The sequence below is a fragment of the Penicillium canariense genome, assembly GCF_028826845.1.
Source record: "Penicillium canariense strain IBT 26290 chromosome Unknown utg000001l_segment0_segment0, whole genome shotgun sequence".
In the NCBI taxonomy this organism is placed as follows: domain Eukaryota; kingdom Fungi; phylum Ascomycota; class Eurotiomycetes; order Eurotiales; family Aspergillaceae; genus Penicillium; species Penicillium canariense.
This window is the reverse complement of record NW_026622728.1, coordinates 406651-426123: the sequence shown is the minus strand read 5'-3', so window position 1 is coordinate 426123 and position 19473 is coordinate 406651. Positions and strand designations below refer to the sequence as shown.

At 53.3% G+C, this 19473-nt stretch overlaps 7 protein-coding genes across 7 annotated transcripts; 4 read left to right on the top strand and 3 right to left on the bottom strand.

Annotated features, from left to right (window-relative positions):
- Window positions 1–2480: 2480 nt before the first annotated feature.
- Window positions 2481–3258, top strand: N7482_000135 (uncharacterized protein; the record flags this gene model as incomplete). The annotated part of the gene is made up of 2 exons (XM_056682260.1): window positions 2481–2790; window positions 2909–3258. The coding sequence occupies 2 exons, from the start codon at window positions 2481–2483 to the stop codon at window positions 3256–3258; spliced, it is 660 nt and encodes a 219-aa protein (XP_056545866.1).
- Window positions 3259–6717: 3459 nt separating this feature from the next.
- N7482_000134 (tryptophan synthase) lies at window positions 6718–8388 on the top strand (the record flags this gene model as incomplete). The annotated part of the gene is made up of 1 exon (XM_056682259.1): window positions 6718–8388. The coding sequence occupies one exon, from the start codon at window positions 6718–6720 to the stop codon at window positions 8386–8388; it is 1671 nt and encodes a 556-aa protein (XP_056545865.1).
- A 528-nt stretch (window positions 8389–8916) lies between these two features.
- Window positions 8917–9967, bottom strand: N7482_000133 (guanine nucleotide exchange factor SDO1; the record flags this gene model as incomplete). The annotated part of the gene is made up of 2 exons (XM_056682258.1): window positions 8917–9833; window positions 9901–9967. The coding sequence occupies 2 exons, from the start codon at window positions 9965–9967 to the stop codon at window positions 8917–8919; spliced, it is 984 nt and encodes a 327-aa protein (XP_056545864.1).
- Window positions 9968–10550: 583 nt separating this feature from the next.
- Window positions 10551–12291, top strand: cp3 (carboxypeptidase C PRC1; the record flags this gene model as incomplete). Its single annotated transcript, XM_056682257.1, has 2 exons — window positions 10551–11073; window positions 11126–12291. 2 exons carry the CDS (start codon window positions 10551–10553, stop codon window positions 12289–12291), a joined length of 1689 nt encoding a protein of 562 aa, XP_056545863.1.
- A 724-nt stretch (window positions 12292–13015) lies between these two features.
- On the bottom strand, window positions 13016–13877 carry N7482_000131 (40S ribosomal protein uS13; the record flags this gene model as incomplete). Its single annotated transcript, XM_056682256.1, has 3 exons — window positions 13016–13313; window positions 13576–13741; window positions 13874–13877. 3 exons carry the CDS (start codon window positions 13875–13877, stop codon window positions 13016–13018), a joined length of 468 nt encoding a protein of 155 aa, XP_056545862.1.
- Window positions 13878–15102: 1225 nt separating this feature from the next.
- On the top strand, window positions 15103–17820 carry N7482_000130 (uncharacterized protein; the record flags this gene model as incomplete). Its single annotated transcript, XM_056682255.1, has 1 exon — window positions 15103–17820. One exon carries the CDS (start codon window positions 15103–15105, stop codon window positions 17818–17820), a length of 2718 nt encoding a protein of 905 aa, XP_056545861.1.
- A 192-nt stretch (window positions 17821–18012) lies between these two features.
- N7482_000129 (lignocellulolytic auxiliary activity family 14 protein) lies at window positions 18013–19150 on the bottom strand (the record flags this gene model as incomplete). The annotated part of the gene is made up of 6 exons (XM_056682254.1): window positions 18013–18038; window positions 18106–18180; window positions 18234–18370; window positions 18420–18448; window positions 18498–18585; window positions 18648–19150. The coding sequence occupies 6 exons, from the start codon at window positions 19148–19150 to the stop codon at window positions 18013–18015; spliced, it is 858 nt and encodes a 285-aa protein (XP_056545860.1).
- Between the last annotated feature and the right edge of the window lie 323 nt (window positions 19151–19473).

The following is a 19473-nucleotide window of genomic DNA, read 5'->3' as shown; positions in this document are numbered from 1 at the left end:
GAGCAACTGCGGGACCCGTGGTTCGTCGAACGCAGATGGTTCTGGAACGCGGATGATGGAGAGAATTGCTAAAAATTGCTCGACATGAGGAGACTCTACACGTCGACTACGTCCGGGGCCGGGAGAGGACAATTGGCATCTTTTGCTTTTGCCTGTGTTTTGCTTCTACGGCGACGGGAGCGCATTCCCTCGCCGCTCGCAGCATGTCTCTATGGGATGAACGGAATGATTTGCCCTGTCTTGCTCGGGCATGCTCGTACGTCCCTGGATCTTCAGATTTTCCCCGCAAGCAAAGCGATCGCGCAGGGTGGTGTGCATCTCCTTTCATAGTTCCGCTTCCAGGGTGTGTCGTGTGCCTGCGGCCAAGACTCTTTGCTGCAGACGGACAGCCCTAATGCCCGATTGGGTAATAGGGCTGCTGCAAGAGTGCGCCGCGCTAGAGTACTTTGAGGGGCCCGAAGGGAGTCGATCGAGAGGGGGACGCGACCGTTACGGAGTAGCTCCTGGCTAAGCCCTGTACCTGCATCCCTGCCCGGGCATAGGAGTAGTAGTCGGCCCCAGAGGGTATACAGCCTCCCTCGCAGCCGCACACCATGATCTTCGCTCTACTTGGGGCATTCTTCAACGTGGCTGGGCCGATTATGTCATCCCCGGTCCGTGTGTCAGATCCACGCGCCGGAGATGAGTGGTCCGTTTAATGAGTATGATCAGAGTAGTAAAGGCGCCGACGATCGTCATCAGAACTAATTTTGGGAGGGAGATCCTGCATCACGATGGGATGAGGATGTGCACTCCGGACCAACCGGGGCGACATAGCCAGTGAAAACCAAGTCCAGCCACCGGGGACTTGACCACAATATGTGTGTATATCTCTATACGATGTCGAGTGCCATAACAGTATTCCGTACTACTTACTCCATCAAGACCAGATGAAGGGATAGGAGGGACAGACGCAAAAATGAAAAACCAAAAATCTGACCGACGCAGGGGTCGAACCTGCAATCTCTTGATTCGTAGTCAAGCGCCTTGCCATTGGGCCAGCCGGCCGTTGTTGAGACCTGACCCCCAAATTGGCTCTATTAGCCAAAAGACAACCGGAAGACATCCAAAAGACCACCTTGGAGGGAAAGAAAAGCGGCAGAACTCTCGGGTAAAGCGTGCCGTGACCCCCACTCAGCCCCCGCTCCTTCTCACTCACCGCCAACCAAAACAGCAGGCAAGCGGGGCCCTTTTGGGGCCCCCCGCGGCCGCTTCCGGCTGTTTCTCGTGTGTCTCGCCTCCATCTTCCCTCTCGTTGGTGTGCTGAGGTGGATGCATTCCATCTCGATTCCCCTCCACCACTGATCTACGTCGATGAGGCACGCCCAGTCCTGCGCTGCTTGGCCTCGTCCGATAGTGGCAATGATGCAACCGTGAGGCTCTCGCCTTGGGGGCGGTAGCGTCTTCTGGAAACATCGGTGCAGCGCCTCGGCCCAACATCTGGCTGGCAAACTCTGGCGATGCGAGGGGCCTCTCCGTTTGGGTGTGCAAGGCACGCGGCGTGGACCATCCACGGGTGGTCCCCCCAACCAGCGCCTGCACGACTCATTAGGGTCGGGTTGGATCGGGTTTGGTCTGGTCGATGGTCGATAATCTGCCACTGACCTCACACTAGCTCGATTGTGGTGTTACTGTTACAGTTAACATGACTATTACTATTACTCTTTACTCTTACTTTTACTCGTACCCTGGTCTCTTGCCGCCTCTTGCCCCATGCCCCGGAGAGTATCAGTGCGTCTCCGCAGAAAATCCTTCTACCCCTCCGGTTAACCGTCTAACCGCCCTTACCTCGTTCCGGATCTTGCCCGCATTAGTCTCGATGGGCAGCCCAAATGGAGCAATCAGCGTTCAGTCGTGTCATATCAGGTTGGGGGCGCACAGACCGTGCCCGATGGGCGTCGCCAATGACGCGGGAATGCCCCGGGCCCCATTCTGGATCCTATTCCCATCGCCTTCACCGGAGTCGGCCTGCCGTGGCGGTAATTTCCCATCGAACCCCCGAACTTCGTGCGCTCCTTGGGGAAGAAGCAATTCCCGTCCAGCAAATCCCACGGTTCCTGGGGCTTATCGCGCCCGCTTTCCTGTTGCATCCACCTACTCCATTTCAGGACCCTCTCTTTTGGTTCATCCCATACTTCGAATCTTCTACTCCGTAGTATTACTATCGCCTTCGCCCGCCCTGGCCTCGCTTCGTTTCGTTCTTTTCTTCCTTTTCTAAACACCCTTTCCTTTCCCTCTTCCTCTTCCCTTTTTCCTTCCACCCTCTCCACTCCATGACGATAGAATGAGCATACACTGTCTGGCCCGTTCCACCCGCTTTTCGTGCTTGCACAACCTCCGCGTCCGTTCCCACCCTGGGAGTGGTCTGCACCTGTGAGGCCGTCAGGAACTCTTGTACCTTCAATTGGTGAAGGGTGCAACCCCGACATTCCTCTCCCAATATGACGTTCCGCGAGAAAGTCAGACGGGTCTTCCAACGTTCGTCGCCCAGCAAGGGCAATGGCAAACCCAACGTGGAGTACTATCGCCGCAATGAGGTGCCCCCCTCCAAGTTCCGAGGTCCCTTCGATAAAGCGCACCAAAAGCGCCTAGCGGCGTGGTCCTTTGAACGCGCAATGGAGGACCGCCCGCGCTCTCTCGACTTGTCGCTGTCCCCTTGCGCCACGTACGACTTGCCCGGCCCTCTCGAACCCCTCAGCAGCAACAACACCGAGGTCTCACCCGACCACGACGGCGTGCCGATCGATCCAGGTATGTACTAAAAAAAAAAAAAACACCGATAAGAGCCTTGGGAAATTCCCCACCTCGGCTCGAATCAATTCTCCATTGCTCGCCGATTTATCCGAAGTCCCGTCCTGACGCCCCTCAGCTCTAACCGACTTCGGTCCCGACTCCGGCTCCTCCGTGCCCGGCCTGGCCGACTCTTTCCGCCCCACGGGCTCCCAGTCCTCCACCGTCGTCAACTCCAACTCGGAGAGCTACTCCGGCTCCATGATGACGCTGCTGCCCGAAGAGCACGACGTCAGGGTCTACGCGATCCACGATGATCCTATCGCCCTGCTGAAGGAGTCCATCCGGTACACCTCGCCCATCGTCCGTGCCATGTCGCCCACCTCGCCGTACCCCAAGTCGCCCCGAGGCTGGGGCAAGACCAAGAGTCTACCCTTTGCGCCCGAGGACCTGACCCGCGCGCTGAATGCCGTGCAGGTCTGCGCGTAAGGCGTACTCCCATCCACCCTTGTACCACCTTCACTCAACCACCACTTCCTACCTTCGTCCCCACATCCCGGAGATGGGTCCTTTTTGTAACTTCCACCCTTCTGGACGTGATTTTGATGTCACCTCGCTTTTCACCCCCTTTCTTTTTGGCCGGATGGGTTTCGGACCGCTGGACACCGAAGCCCCGACGCCTTCCCCTCCCCTTACCCTGGCCACGACTCACGATGGGAGAACATGAGAGTTTCTTTCCATCGGGTTACGTCCGTCCTTGGCTCTAGCTAGGGACTTTCTTGGCTTGCGGACCGAGGAAGACTGACACACAAGTCTCCCCTCGGTCTGCCCCCTGTCACCCATATTGCATTTGAGCGTATACCCGTTGCTGGCGTTTCTCTTTTTTTGGGCTTTGCCGCTTGCGGGAACCTTTGTATCCTGTGTCGCTGCGACGCTGGCCGGTCTAGAGTGTACTCTACTGGATAAAATAAACAGGACTAGACGAGAAATACGAGAGTCGCTACAGAATCAAACGAGCACACGCAGAATAGAGACGAAATAGAACCGAGGAAGAGATAGATGGAGTCGAAATAAAAATAAACTAACCAAAACCAAAAGACTCAAAATAGAGCCAAGACCAACGTTATCCGAACCAGAAACCCTCTTCTGCCTTCAACCCCGCAAAGCCAAGCCCACCTCCCCGCACTACCGCTGCACATCATCTCTCGGCATCGACGATCTAGGTAATGATGCTTCAAGGTCAGCTGTGTCACCTGTCAACCCCCTGTTGCGCGGGGCTTGAGTGGGCGACCTTGCGAACGGGGGACTTGCATGCCGCCGGGAGGTGAGATAACTTTGCGGCATGCTGTGTGAGATGGGTGGTCCGGGAAGTGTTTTCTTGGCATGGGTGAGACGCAACCAGGGTTGATGTGAGGTGCATATACGGAATATGGAGGTCCGAGGTGAGATGGTGTGCGATGCGTTACAACAGGGTGCTGGCAGGCTTGGTTGGTGATTGGATGCTGGTGCACCCCGGCTTGGGTATGGCGGTTTGGCGCACGCTTCGCCCCGAGTCTCTGCCGGATTATGCATTCAAGACGATATCGGCAAGTACTATTGCGTCTGTTGGATTCGTCCTATCGCCCGCCACTGGGGTCATTCCAGTGCATGAGGTATTCTGCAAGAGATGTGGAGGCGGGTTTGTATTGGGCGTCCACAATGGAACGCTACATGTCGCTAGCCCCTGCGACACGGAATTAGCCATCGAGCACTGGATTATCTCAACGCTTCATCTCCCTCACCACATCGTTTTCTCACGTCAAGGACGTCACTGCATCCTGCGCAAGCTTCATCATGATCTTGTACGATAGCCAGAGGACGAATTTCCAATCCGCGCCATCAGCAGACGCATAGTCCCCCGTCATCGCCCTCGTGTGATGCATTGTGAAGTGGACCGTGTGAGCCACGTGGAAAGATCCGTCAGTTCAGTCGGGATGAAATACACTCACAGCTCGAAGGAAAGATTGAGGGGTTGGTGGGCAGGTCGTCCTTGTATATATGCCCAGCTCAGCTCAGGCGTCCTGCAGCCCGTGCGGACACTGTGGTATCTCATTCCAGTGCCCCGTGGACATCTACATCTTCACATGCTTCATATATGTACGGCAGCACACCCACCTGGTACTGGCGTAAATTCTCCGCCGCTGGTTGCTGGGATTGGCCGCATGGGTGGGAGAAACCCCGGTCTCTCGCTGCGACCCTGCACTCCGCTATGTACTCGGGACAGGGGTCGTGGACCAGTGAACCGGTCTGGCGGTAGGTTGGCAAGTCTCCAGCTTGACCAATTGGAGTAGGTGGGTGATATCTGTTGCGAGGACCCATGGTTTACCCTTTCGAGGTCTTTTCGTGGTTGACTCTTTGAGTCTTGGCTAAGTAGTGAGCTCGTAAGGTTGAAGTGCGAAATATATATTGTCCAGTCCGGTCGGAACACCATGCAGACAAGTGTATATAGAGCGGTCATTTGGGCTAGTGAGGTACAAGCAAGTTTGTGATGGCACGAAAATGCCTAATTCTAGGAAATATTTTGTTGGATGTAGTACCCGACCATCAGTCTAGTAACCCTGGTACCCGACAGAAGACCACCCGCCTTGTGAACCTATTCCCGAACATAGGTGGCCGCCCAGTTCAAACTTTACAAAGCCCCATAAATGAAAAGGGTGGAGAAGGACTTTCAAGCCAGGATTGCTATTGATCTTACTCCTGTCGATGGCTAGATGTAAGTGTTGGCAAATTTCACTCGTCCTTTCCGGGTCAGCTCGTCCAAGTCACATGACCAATTACTGCCCTAGTTTTCGAAGCTCCGGCTTCTGTGATATGAAGTAATCAAATTTCCATCTCCAATCTATGCGGAAGAGGAATCCTACATAACCATTATAAACCGGGACAAACAGGTGTTCGTGATGAAGATCGGCACGAAGCAAAAATTGAAAATCCGAGAGGTAACTTCACGCCCAAGAATGTGTTTCATCCATTCGTCTCATGCCGGACACCTGCTTAGTCTCGGTGAGTAAGGATAGCCGACTTCTGGTGTACTGCAAATTCAAATGCCGAGCTCAGCGCATGAGTGATCATTGTGACACGACTTGACTGAGCGAAGCTAAGGGAGATATCTCAACTGTGGAAGGCGAGGCAGTGCTCCGTTTAAGCCTGGGACGGCAGCGTCGCAACCAAACCAAATCTGCATGGGTCTATTGGGTTAATATCAGCACAGACAGTATCAGTATCGACGACGGGCAACTAATCGCAAGATAACCTGCATTTGCCGCGAGCCAGTCCCTTGGCGATGTATTCGGCCCCACAGTGTAGGAACGTCACATCGAAGGTTCTCGGCGTGTTATAGCTGATGGGAGGCATAGCGGCGTAGTTTCTCACAGTTTGGGACCTCGAAAGACATGACAAAGTTAGCTACTTCATATGACCAAGTAGACCATGGGAAGCAAAAAAGGAGCACAGTACCCGATATCATGTATTTTCTTCCCGGGTCTTCCCCACTGGAAGAGAGGGTTGACCTGAGGTGAGTGGGATGGCGACGGAATGGGAGGCCCGAGATCGCCCGGGGGTGCGATGACCATAAGCATCATTTGGAAAGCCTCGTGCGAATGGGGCACCTGGATACCGCATCCCATTGACAGGCTGTAACTATGCACACCGTTATTTAAGCCCAACAGTGCCCTCAGTCCCTTCGCCGGCCGATCCGTATCACCCTTCTTGCCATACGCTCACCTCCCACGTGGGCCACACCCCATCGCGCGTCAGTTGTATACTTTGAATTGGCAAAGACACTTATTACCTTCTCAATTGGCTCCTTTATTCCCCCCATCTGCTAATCTACATGCATTTTGAGATCCTTATAGCATACTGAAGGTCCTAATCGCTTCCCTCACTCCCCCATTCATTGTTTGACTGTCCACCATGTTCCGGTCGATGCGAGGGTTTCTTTGCTTTTCCCACCAGCAGACTATCACAAATACGGACTCAACTTCGAGTACGTCGAACAATGTCATTCGCTTGAGGACCATCGGCGAGGCAGCTGTCACAGCCCCTCTCCCTGCCTCGCGGGTGAGAAATACTGGGACCACCCGGGTCGCCACCAGGGCGCTGTCCATCTCAACGTCACCTGGCATACAAAGTACTCAGAGTACTTGTATATCCACCTGCGGGGTCTCGCTTGAAGAATCCATAGTCACCGCGACGTCGGCGACCAGTGATGGCCCTTCCTTGACGTCCGGCGCGCTCGCCAAGCTGGCCATCATACCACCCCAGGACAATGGCACACCGTATTTCCCGATCATGCAACTGGATGGCACGTTGAGACCGCCACCGATCTCATTCGGTGGCTATGGTTCCTTCGGGGGCCGGTTTGTTCCCGAATCGATCATGGGTTTCCTGCACGAGCTGACCTCGGTCTTCGAGGTTGTCATCTCGGATCCATCCTTCTGGGCGGAATATGCCACTTTTCAGCGCCATATGAACACGCCTCTCCAGATGGCCAGCAAGCTCACGGACCTGGCCGGTGGTGCAAATATCTGGCTGAAGCGCGAGGACCAAACCGATTACGGCAGCCACAAAACTCGTAACATCATCGGCCAGCTCCTGTTGGCACGGCGTATGGGCCGTGCAGAGGTGGTCACCGATTGTGCCTCGGCCAAGCATGGCAACTTCACAGCGGCAATGTGCGCACGGCTCAACCTGCGGTGTGTGGTGGTCATGGGTGCAGACGACGCACGGGCACAGGAAGAAGATGTGCTGGAGATGAAGATGCTCGGGGCCAAGGTCCTGACTGCACGAACCCCGTCTGGCATGGGCACGCTGCGCGCTGCAATCACTGAAGCGCTTCGCTATTCAGTCTGCAATTATGAGACCGCATACTACCTAATTGGCGGTCCGGTGGGCCCCGACCCCCTGCCGACTTTGACCCGCACGTTCCAGGCACTCCTAGGCGAGGAGGTCGCGGCCCAGATGCATGAGGCGGCGGGCTGTCAGCCGGACGCTGTTGTCACCGCCGTTGGCAGCGGGACAGGGGCAGTCGGTCTCTTCCGACCTTTTCTTCACAACTCATCAATTCGACTGGTTGGCGTCGAGAGCGCACGGGCTGCCGCGCTGACCGAGGGCTCGGTGGGCGTTCTTCAGGGTGCGCGGACTTTGATGCTCCAGAATCGTGACGGGCAGATACTCGACTCGCACTCGATCTCGCCAGACATGAACCTCTCTACCGTGGGGCCCGAAGTGGCCCATTGGAAGACCTCTGGTCGAGTTGAAATCTCAACTGCCACGGACGCGGATGCCCTGGACGGATTCAAAACTCTGCAGTGCCATGAGTGTATCCTGCCTGGCCTGGACTCGAGTCACGCGGTAGGCAGAGCCATTGACCTAGCAAGGGAACTGGGCCCGGGCAAGAATCTTGTTTTGTTGGTGACCGGCTGTGATGCTATTGGCATGCGTGGGTTGGAAGTTTATGAGTCTGGTTTTTCTCCCAAGGTTTGCGGGGGGAGAAAGCGAGCGGAGATTGGGAACGTGCGTTTGGAGGTGACTAGCGGCGGGAGGAATTGCCGGGCCACAGGTCCCCCTGCTTTTTCACGGTAGTTCTTCTACCTGACATTTCACGTTAGATGCTATTTATAATACCCCGGGGATACTGGCTCATCATGGCGTTAAATCGCGTTGCTTTCAAGATAGTTTCCTTTGTTGTTGCCTTTGTGGTTGGTGTTTGTATCATACTCCCTTCCTTCTCGCCTCTGCCCGAGAGTGGCGCCTACTGGCTTTCACCCTATAGCGAGACTCGAAATCCAAGAAGCATAGCATCGGCAAATGCAGTGCGACGTGACTTTCACCTTTGTGTGCGCGTCAAGACAGCCACTCCTGGCGCCTTCAGGGTCTTATTTGTACTACACTTAGGGCTTCATCAGCAGCCAATCAGTTTCACGGCTACAAGATCCAGTGTAGTCCAGCCTGCTGCTATTAGAACTTATTTCAACATAAGCACTTTTTCTTTTTTCTATTTGGTCTTCTAGCCATATTATCAGTCATTGGTAGAGTCGTCATGAACATCGTGCTCAGGGTATATGCAGAATTACGCTCCGTGGAGGCATAAGCTTGTGGGCTTTCACTCCTTCAATCCTCGTGGGTCACCGACATGTCCAACACCTCCACTCGTCCTCGCCCGCGAGTCTCGTTACCGATGAAATCGTTCAGTCCCTTGAACGCCCCCGGCTCAGCAAAGCCCACCACTTCCCACTCATCACCGCTAATTTCCTGTGACTCAATCGCTTCGATGTAGTTCAAAATCTTGTCCTTCACCGTGCCAGGGGCCTTGGTCGCAGCTTCGGGGCCGGACCCGCTAGCCTCATCATCGGATTCATTCCGCTTGGACTTCTTGGTTCCCTTGTTTCCCTTCTTGTTGCCTTTGGACGGCACCTTTTCTTCCTTGGCAGGTGCAGAACTCGGAGCCGCCTTAACAGATTGCTTCAGCAATGACACAGGACAAGTAACGCGAAGGCGCATTCGCGCTCGCATCACAGGAATAGGCTGCCACGCAATGAGGGCCTTCATAGCATCAAGTGCCTGACTCTTCGCCGATCGGTTGGAAGAAACACCAGTCCACAGAGGCTTCTTCGGCTGCTCCTCTCCGGTTGCATTCGCATCTCCTTGTTGCACCTGACCACTGGCCGAGCTCAGCTGGTCCAGTGCTTTGGAGATCATGCCCGACGTGTATACCCGCTTCGTATTTGGATCGACGAGCCGTCCAGACACAATATCCAGCACTTCCTTCTCTACTCGTTCAAGAATGTCCTTGCGCTCGCGTTCGCCGACCTGCACCTCGCCCTTGCGAAGAATCTCCTGCAGCACTTCATCCCTGGGGGTATCGGGACCGAAGGCCTTTGCGAGCTCGGCAGATGGAGCTGTCTGTGCCTTTGATACTGATAGGAAGACTGTGGGGACTTGGAGGACGTTATCGAGATCTTTCTCGGCCCCGGATCGGTATTCGAGCAATTTGTTCTTGTAGCAGGCGAGCTCAAATCGCTTTTTGCCTATGGCAGAATTATGGGAGTCAGCCCAGTTGCAGGCCCCGAAGGGGTTTTCCGGCGTTGTTTATACCTTTCTTTAGTCGAACAACCGACACATTCGTGAATTTAATCTGGTTGGAGGGTTGGTTGATCGGCATGCTGAGTAGAAGCCACTTAAGGGCGGCGTCGAAATCGGTAAGAGAACACCAAAGAGAGTACTTGCGAAGCTTTGCGTAGCTTCACAGAATCCAACGGGAACGAGGGTATTTCAGCGCGAAAAGTGGCCGTCTAAAGTTATTTGCAACTTTCCCCACTGGCCGCACCCTCCCACTATCCAAGCCTTGCGCAGGGTGAGATGAGTCAGCACATTCCACTTTGGGTCACAAGCCCCGCTTGACTCAGCCGATCACAAGACCACCCGGGGTGTGATTGGCTGCCGCTTATCGCGGAGACTCCTCATCCGGCGTCATCGTCTCCAGGGTTCCCTCTTCTTCCGCAACCTCTCCTCCCTACCTACGATTGCAGGCCCCTGTCTTGCATCGCTTCCGACCTTTGATTCCTAAACATCCGGTAGCGTGGTTGTGTAAGTTATGCTCCTTCTTTCTTGCTACTCGCCTCCTATATTGAGGAGCTGGCCGAGCGGTTACTGATAAGAGTTGCCGTCCAGGCCCCAGGTGCCCGCTCCTCATCAACAACCTTTCATTGTCATCCTCTTTCATCGTCCTGTAAAGACCAGTCACCATGAGACTTCTGTCCGCCACTCTGCTGGTGGGAGCCGCCTCGGCGGTGGTCCCTCCCCTGCAGCAGGTCATGGGGACCCATCGGGATCAGATTGAGGACTTGGCCCAGCAGGGTTCTAACATCATCGAAGACTGGACTAAGAAGGGCTCTGATGCCATCTCGAAGCCTCTCCAGAAGCTTAAGGATGACTTCAGCACCCTCTCGGATGAGGCCCGTGGGCTCTGGGAAGAGGTTGCTAACCACTTCCCCAACACAATGGATCATGCTCCCATGCTGTCCCTCCCCAAGAAGCACACCCGCCGTCCTGACTCCCACTGGGACAGTATTATCCGCGGAGCCGACGTGCAGAGTCTCTGGGTCTCTGGTACCGACGGCACCAAGCAGCGCGAGATTGACGGCAAGCTTGAGGCGTACGACCTCCGCGTCAAGAAGGTGGACCCCAGCTCCCTTGGTGTGGATCCCAACGTCAAGCAGTACAGTGGTTACCTCGATGACAACGAGAACGACAAGCACCTGTTCTACTGTAAGTTGGGCCTTGCCTAGCGGCCGATTTTGACAATGCTGACCTCTGAAAGGGTTCTTCGAGTCCCGCAACGACCCCGAGAACGACCCCGTCGTCCTCTGGCTGAACGGTGGGCCCGGCTGCTCTTCTTTGACCGGTCTCTTCATGGAGCTCGGCCCCAGCTCCATCAACAGCAAGATCAAGATCGTCCACAATGACTTCTCCTGGAATTCTAATGCCTCGGTGATCTTCCTGGATCAGCCCGTCAACGTCGGCTACTCCTACAGCGGCAGCAGCGTCAGCGATACGGTCGCTGCTGGCAAGGACATCTATGCTCTGCTGTCCCTGTTCTTCAAGCAATTCCCTGAGTATGCCAAGCAAGACTTCCACATTGCTGGCGAGTCCTACGCTGGCCACTATATCCCCGTCTTCGCCTCTGAGATTCTGTCTCACAAGAACCGCAACATCAACCTGAAGTCTGTGCTTATCGGCAACGGTCTAACTGATGGTCTGACTCAGTATGAGTACTACCGCCCTATGGCTTGCGGTGATGGTGGCTACCCCGCTGTCCTTGATGAGGGCTCCTGCCAGTCCATGGATAACGCCCTTCCCCGCTGTTTGTCGATGATCAAGGCCTGCTACGACAGCGAGAGCTCCTGGGTCTGTGTTCCTGCCTCCATTTACTGCAACAACGCCCTTCTTGCTCCTTACCAGCAGACCGGCCAGAATGTCTATGATGTTCGCAGCAAGTGCGAGGATTCGTCCAACCTGTGCTACAAGGGCATGGGCTACGTGTCTGAGTACCTCAATAAGGAAAGTGTGCGTGAGGCTCTTGGCGCTGAGGTCGATGGCTATGATTCGTGCAACTTCGACATCAACCGTAATTTCCTCTTCCACGGTGACTGGATGAAGCCCTACCACCGCCTGGTGCCGGGTCTGATTGAGCAGATCCCTGTGCTCATCTACGCTGGTGACGCTGACTTCATCTGCAACTGGCTCGGCAACAAGGCCTGGACTGAGGCCCTCGAGTGGCCCGGCCAGAAGAAATTCGCCGGCAAGGAGCTGGAGGACCTCGTCATCGAGCAGAACGAGCACGTTGGCAAGAAGATCGGCCAGGTTAAGTCCCACGGCAACTTCACCTTCATGCGCATTTACGGTGGTGGTCACATGGTCCCCATGGACCAACCCGAGTCCAGCCTGGAGTTCTTCAACCGCTGGCTGGGTGGTGAGTGGTTCTAAGAACATCTCACTATCGCTGTGATTACTGCATCGATACTTCTATCTTTACCTGACCAATTTGTGATTGACAAGTTTGGGCTGCATGCATTTGCCTGCACTTAGAAATTTGGATGCAGATCAACAATTAATCGTTATCTTGCTTGCCTTTAGACCAAGGGCTGCTTTGCTCAACGTTGACAAGTATATATATGCGATGTTATTTTGAATGGAAACATTTTGAGATCAGACCTAGCATGTTGTGTAGTGGGATCGTAGCATCATTTCGATGACTGGGTGAGATTTGACTTATTGGGGATAATAGGGACCGGCTGGCATCGAGGTTTTGTACTATGAGACTACCTATTGATCGAAAAGATGATCTGGTCTGGACCGGCATTCCGGGATGGGCTGAGAAGATGCACCACGAATATACAGGTAAAAGACTACTCTACTATACTACTGCACACATCTCGAAGAGCTCCTACGAGGCCAGGGACGAGAGGGGTGGGGACCACCTGGGGCAGCCGATTTATGATACAGAGCTACTCTCACTAGGCCGGATCAAGTCCAGGCCATGGATAAAAAGGAAACAGGTTCATTTCATATTGGTATGATTCATTTTCAATTTTTAGGACTGGCATGACACCCAGTCCAGCGGGGAAAAGATCCCTCGGATGCCCATAGAAACACACCAACAATAAAGGCATTCCTCCATAAACCCCCGGAAAATCGACAGCACAATAGTTTAGCCCTTCTTCTTGCTGACACCGACGGTGCGACCGCGGCGGCCAGTGGTCTTGGTGTGCTGACCACGGACACGCAGGCCCCAGTAGTGACGGAGACCGCGGTGGGAGCGGATCTTCTTCAGACGCTCGAGGTCCTCACGCAGCTTGCTGTCAAGACCGTTGGAAACAACCTGGGAGTCCTTGCCATCGGTGATGTCGCGCTGTCTGTTCAGGAACCACGCGGGGATCTTGTACTGGGTGGGGGTCTGGAGGATGGTGACGATGCGCTCAAGCTCTTCGGTGGTGAGTTCACCAGCACTGTTCAAAAAGTCCGTCAGTATTTTCGCTTTAATTTTTCAAGAGTTCTATCAGTTGGCGAAAACTCTGCAATGTCCCCGAAGTATTTTGGGGGTTCCCCCTTCCGGGTTGTCACACAATCCACACATGATTTTTGGTGCAATCCAGGCTGACAATATTGTAGCCCACAAATCGAAGACCCATCATTCTCCCCATATTGCCGACCGCCAAAAACACCCGGAAACATTGCAGAGAGTCGCTTGATAGTGTTCGATGAACGTACCGCTTGCTGAGGTCGACATCGGCCTTCTTGCAGACCAGGTTGGAGTAGCGGCGACCGACACCCTTGATCTGGGTCAGGGCGTACATGATCTTCTGCTTACCCTCAACATTGGTGTTAAGGAGACGCAGAATGTACTGGAAGTTCGTCTTCTCGCCGGACACGAGCGCTGTAAATCACAAAAGGCGACACGTTAGCCTGGCAATTTCTTCATCGAGGGGCCAACTTCAGGCAACAGGCGGGTTGAGTGATGCTCTCGTTGCATTTCAGGATCGAAGCTGGCGTGGAAGAATGAACGTACACATAATGGGCGATGGGCGCGCTGGCTCGCGATTGATTGTCGACAAGAGGAATGGAGAGGAGAAGTCTCGAGTGACTTTGCTTCCGTTGTGGGATCGGGTAATTGGTGCGCTAGCCCAATAGGGGAAAGTGCGAGGAAAGGGCTCGCTTGATGGAGGCGCTAGCCCCTTTTGGGTGATCACAGTCATGTGCAGTCATGTGCACCACAAGGCATCTGGTCATCTGATCTGTATGTAATATTGGTACACACTAACTAAAATCAATGGCGGTGATTACCTGTATCTTTCAAAAATATCCTCGGTCTCGTCCACATTCTTTCGTGGTGCTTGTATACATCTCCTTTGCCTATTTGATTGATATACATGTCTCAATTTTAATAATTTGGACTTGATCAAGTTCCTCAGATACATGGGAATTTTTAGCCACGTCTTTGTGCTATGTTTGGAGATGGGAGCACCACCTGAGTATCCTTAAATACTTTCTTTGACTGTGAATGATCTGACCCTAAGCCCTGCATTTCTACGACAAGAGCTGCCTCAAGAACCCTGCCCGTGAAAACACCCACTGCCATCATCAATCATGTACGCAGTCAAGCCTGTCGAGTATGTTGTAGCACCTCCACCACAATGCATGTGGCACAAGTCTCGTCGGGTCTCCAGCCCTACCAACCGTACAAACTCGATCGGGTTCTTTTCGTTGCCCGATTGAACCCACTCCTGGCAAGTTAAACGGCCCACTCCTCCGAATCAGTCGACGCCACCGGAGGTCTCTGACTTCCCAGTGGATGATTTCTCTTTTCACTTTTGTTCTATACTTCGAGACACTTCAAGGGAACGCCTCTTGCCAATAATAGTAACGGACACTCAATAGAGTCGAATTCAAAGGTAGTACCCTCAATCAAGGGTGTCCTTATCCAAGGATCAAGGGTTGGGCAGACGCATGGTCTTTGTTCAAACCCAGTCTCTTTCAACAGATCTCGAGGATGTAGATTGTTTCTTTATTTTCGAAGATGAACTCGCCTGAGAGACTGCCCTTGTAGGTTTCTCGACCTCGGAAAGATAAAAAGGACATCAATTTCCCTATAGTCTTTTAGCTTGTGGATGGTTTTGTCACTCAGAGAGCAATTAGTGAACTGGAAGAGTTTTGAGGGCCCGCATGCTTTGACTGTGAAATATTCTCTCCTCTTTCCCGTCGAATCAGTGGGGATTCCTATATTCCTATACAGCAACTATGGCTTCTTTTCCTACGGAGGTAGACCAGGTCCAAGTGCCGCCAGAGCCAGACCAACTATATCCATTGTGGAAGCTTCCCGATCCTCCGAAGGATTTCGAATTTCTTGGGCGTCATTTCGGCAAATTAAATGGCCATCGGCTTTACACGAGTGCGAACCTGAAGGTGTTGGCTACATACCATCTGTGGGGCATTGACTACGGCAGACGCACAAGGTTGCCCATCTTGCGAGCCCTTTGGAAGGTCCACTACTATGCATCAGAGGAGCACCGACTGTATGACGAGCAGGATCTTTTCGACAGCCAACGGGACGGTGGACCTCGACTATTGAAATACTCGCTCACGCCTACACCACCACCCATTAGTCGTCACTACCCCTGTATTCTTTCGGTCGATGAACTGCTACCGCTAGGGGGTGCAAATTACACCCGCCCAGTAGATGCACCGGCCGACGTCCCTGACAACTACATCATTCAATGTAGCTTGCCCAACAAGGCACTTTCCCCTAACGAGGCAGGTCAGCCTGGACCAGATCGGAGGAAGAGGCGCATATTAGACATAGAAGGGACCGTTGAGGCTCCAAAGCCCAAAAAGCGAAAGACCAGATCAACGCCAGAAAATAGCGTTGTTGAGACAGCTCCGCTACAACAATTGCAGCTACAGCAGCCGCAGCCGCAGCCTCAGCCGCAGCCTCAGCCTGTCTATAGCGCTGCATTCAACCCGAACCCCATCCGAGAGGCGATTGAAAGGACATTGATGAAACTGGCCTACGCCGATCTAGAGCGGCATCCTCATGCACCGAATCGACATCCAGTTACAACCAGAATTGCCAGTTCTGAGCGTGATCTGGGTATTGTTCAGGTCGGAACACACGCCACTGTGGCGGAGTTGCTGCTGAACCCGATCACTCACAGCTTTGACCCCGCGGGCTTTCCATATCCATGTCGTGGCCGTGGTCCCGTTTGGGCTGATGGCTCCTGTTCCATTGATGTAGCCATCGTCCTGGGGATATTGACCGATGCAGGCTGTACCATTGCGGACCGGAGGAATGGCGCGGAAGAAAAATTCAGTGAAATCGAAAAGGCTTTCATTCAAGTCACGAACATGAATTGGGAAGCCTTTGAGGACCAGGTCTCGATTGCACTTCGCCATTCGTTTTACAACCTGCTATGTGACCATGTTGCCGACATCAACCGCGGTGTCCCCGTCCCCATCTGGGCGACCTGGGCCGAGTCTACGAGAAACTTTGGACAATTTCACATCCGATATACTGAACACCCGGCAGCTCCATGTCCCGACTGTGGGTATACGGAAACGGGGACAAATGATTGCACTGGTACTTGCTTCCTTCCCTACACCAAAGACGGCGATGAGAACGGTGTTCAGATGTCGGAGCTGATCGAACGGACTTGGTCTATTGATCCTGTTCAGTACAGCTGTGCAAGCTGTGCTGTGGTGAAGGGGCCGCAGAGGACCAGACTCGTACATAGTCTCCCCCTTCGCATGGTGGTGTCGACCACCGCGGGGTACAAAGTACTCAACCACACCAACCACTTCGATTTTCATTACAGAGATTCCAACGGACTAGAACAGACAGCGACGTATCGCTGGCTTGGTGGCGCCTATTACCAAAACAACCATACGCGAGTCTATTGGACTGATACCGAACGGGGCGAATATGACATGGGCAATCTTCGCAAGTATGACGGTCAGGATGCGGGGGGATGCATCATTGGCGACGTCGCGCCATACGATCTCGATGAACGAGTGGATCCCGATTGGATCCGGGATGGCATTCCAATTGCGATATACGAGCTACTGATTAATCCATCCCCAGACATAATGCAGGCCGCAAACCAAACCGTCACCGAGATGTCCCAGATCGTAGACCGGAAGCAGCCATTCCTCGTGCAGCATTACCCTTGGTTCCCACCACACTTACAACACCAGTCGCCTTATCTGCCTCTGGAGCGGATCCTAGCGGACACTGGCGAACGTTTCTACGAAAAGAACCTTGCCTCTGACACCGATATGCAAGAAGAATCGAGTCTCTTCGAGTCCCCCAAAACCAATAAAGTGGCCGAAGCACTGGCCCACTGGAGAATGGGATCGGCACCAGACGCCCCCTCATCTGAGGGGATGCTTCGGGATATGGAAATCGTGGACCCAATGGAACTCGTCAATGACCTATCGCAGGTCGACTCGTCCCAAATGGACCCAGGCGCGTACAAGCGAATTATGGATGGTGCAAACCTGTTCGATTCGTTGCTCAACAGCCCTGTTGATCTCATCGATCACGTAGAGATGTGGCCCCAGGGTGGACCACCCCAATCCGGCGGTGCGACAGTCTTCCCTAACCTCCCGAAGACACCGAGCTGGAGGGGCAGCAGCAACCAAAGCAGCCCGTTCTGGAAGTGGCTGAACTTATCACCGGCTAAGAACGACAAGGTGGAGGCGGAGGCGGAGGTGGACAAAGACGGAGACGCGCCGATGGAAGAAACGGTGAGCGTCGTGAACATCCGCCACGACTGCCGCTCCGGCCCATCCCCGTACCGATTATACCGTGTCCCTGTCAGGTCCATCAAGGCAGCGATACGGCGGATTACGGATAAAGAGCAGGAGAGTCAGAGCCCACTGAAGAAGAGGAAGTCGCGGGTGCAGGAACTCAAGGACGAGGAGCTTCCGAGCGCGAAGAAGCAGAGAAAGTCTCAGAAGTAGAAGTGAACTGACTGGAGGGTTTTATACGGCGGCCATCTTTCCGGTTCTTTTATTTTGGTCTCCTATTTTCTATTGAGCCTGATCTCGACATTCAGGCGGCTTGTTTTGATATTGTACAGTAGTTTTCCAAATCAGATATACTGTACATTCCATCTGCTCGATTACAGCAATTTGTTCGAACGCAGGCCTCGTTTAAACAAAAATATCATTTTGCGCACCTTTGGCGAGCGAATTGTTATTAGCAAATCAATTCTTATTGTAGGGTTATAGTAGATGAAGACATACCATTTTCCCAACCCCAGGCCTTATTGTACATCGGTGTGTTGCCATTGGGGACTTGAACGTTGTTCCCAGTTTGCTCTATAATCTCAAGTTACTTCTGGCCATATCGTCCAGGAGACTGACTAACTCACGGTTGAAGGCAATCATTTGCTTAGCACCCTTAACGCACTGGCTGGCATCATCCGCACAATAAGCAGGGACCTGAGCGCTGGCGACCGTTTTGGAGGAGGTAGAGCCGGTAACATTGCATTTATAACCAGCCATATACCTGATTCTCTTGTCAGTGAACGGAGTCGAACTAGATTAGGGACACTTACATGTTGGGCTGCCCACAACCGTTCGGGACCTATCTGGTATCAGCCAAGTAAAGCCTAACTAAATATTCATACACTTACCCAGAGCCAAGCACAGGTGCATCCCCCAGGAGGACAAGCAGGAAGATCCTGAGGTACTTTATAGGTAGCGATCCGCTTCCATGGGGTACTTTACACGGATATTAGGAAACCAGGCAGCTATTGTGCTAGCAGCTTCAGAAAAGAACTTACTGCTCCAAAACCGTAAACACAGCCAAGTTCTCCATCGTTACCGCAGCCAGGTTAGACTGATAGCTGATGGCAAAAGCAGTGCCAGCGGCCATGGATTGGTTGTTGGTATGCATTGCTCCATCGTCCTGAATGCAGTCGGGCGGGCTTCCAGGACCGGCCCAGTCCTCGGGGTGCTCTTTCCCGTCCGGCCATTCAGAGGTATATTTCCCATCGTACGAAAGCGTAGTCTGCACGCGGTTGTGTGCAAGTTCCACCGTAAACTTTCCGCCAGCTGGGAGTTGCAGGATATCGCCATCCGCTGGAGGTGCTGCGTCACAGCCACGATCGTGTTGGAACCACCATTCTTCATGGGTGAGATTATAGAGGGGTCCCACAGCTGTGTTTGTATTCGCGTTGTCTGTCGAAAGGTCCGGACCTCCTAGGCAGTGCATGCCTTTGATCCAAGCAACTGTGTGTGCTTGAGCAACGGCACTCAGTGCTAGGAATATAAAGGGGTGCAACATGATTAATGAGGCAGAGTTCTTGGGAGAATCGCAGGAGCGAAGAAGTGTGGGTTATTGTTGGAAGAGAATGAAATTGAGAGCAACTAGTGAATCCAAGTAGGTAACTACTGATACTTATACAGAAAGGACGAGGATACGACCATGCATGCATCATAATATCTCTGGATGAGAGCTTGCCATGTTATCCGGAGTACACTTGCCATGGTTCCTGTGTAATTATTAATCTCGTTTCAGATTCTGATCAAGTGGCAATTGCAGTTACATCCGTACCTATACGTAGATGAAAAGGGTCCACGAATATGAAACCAACTAACTAGTATGGG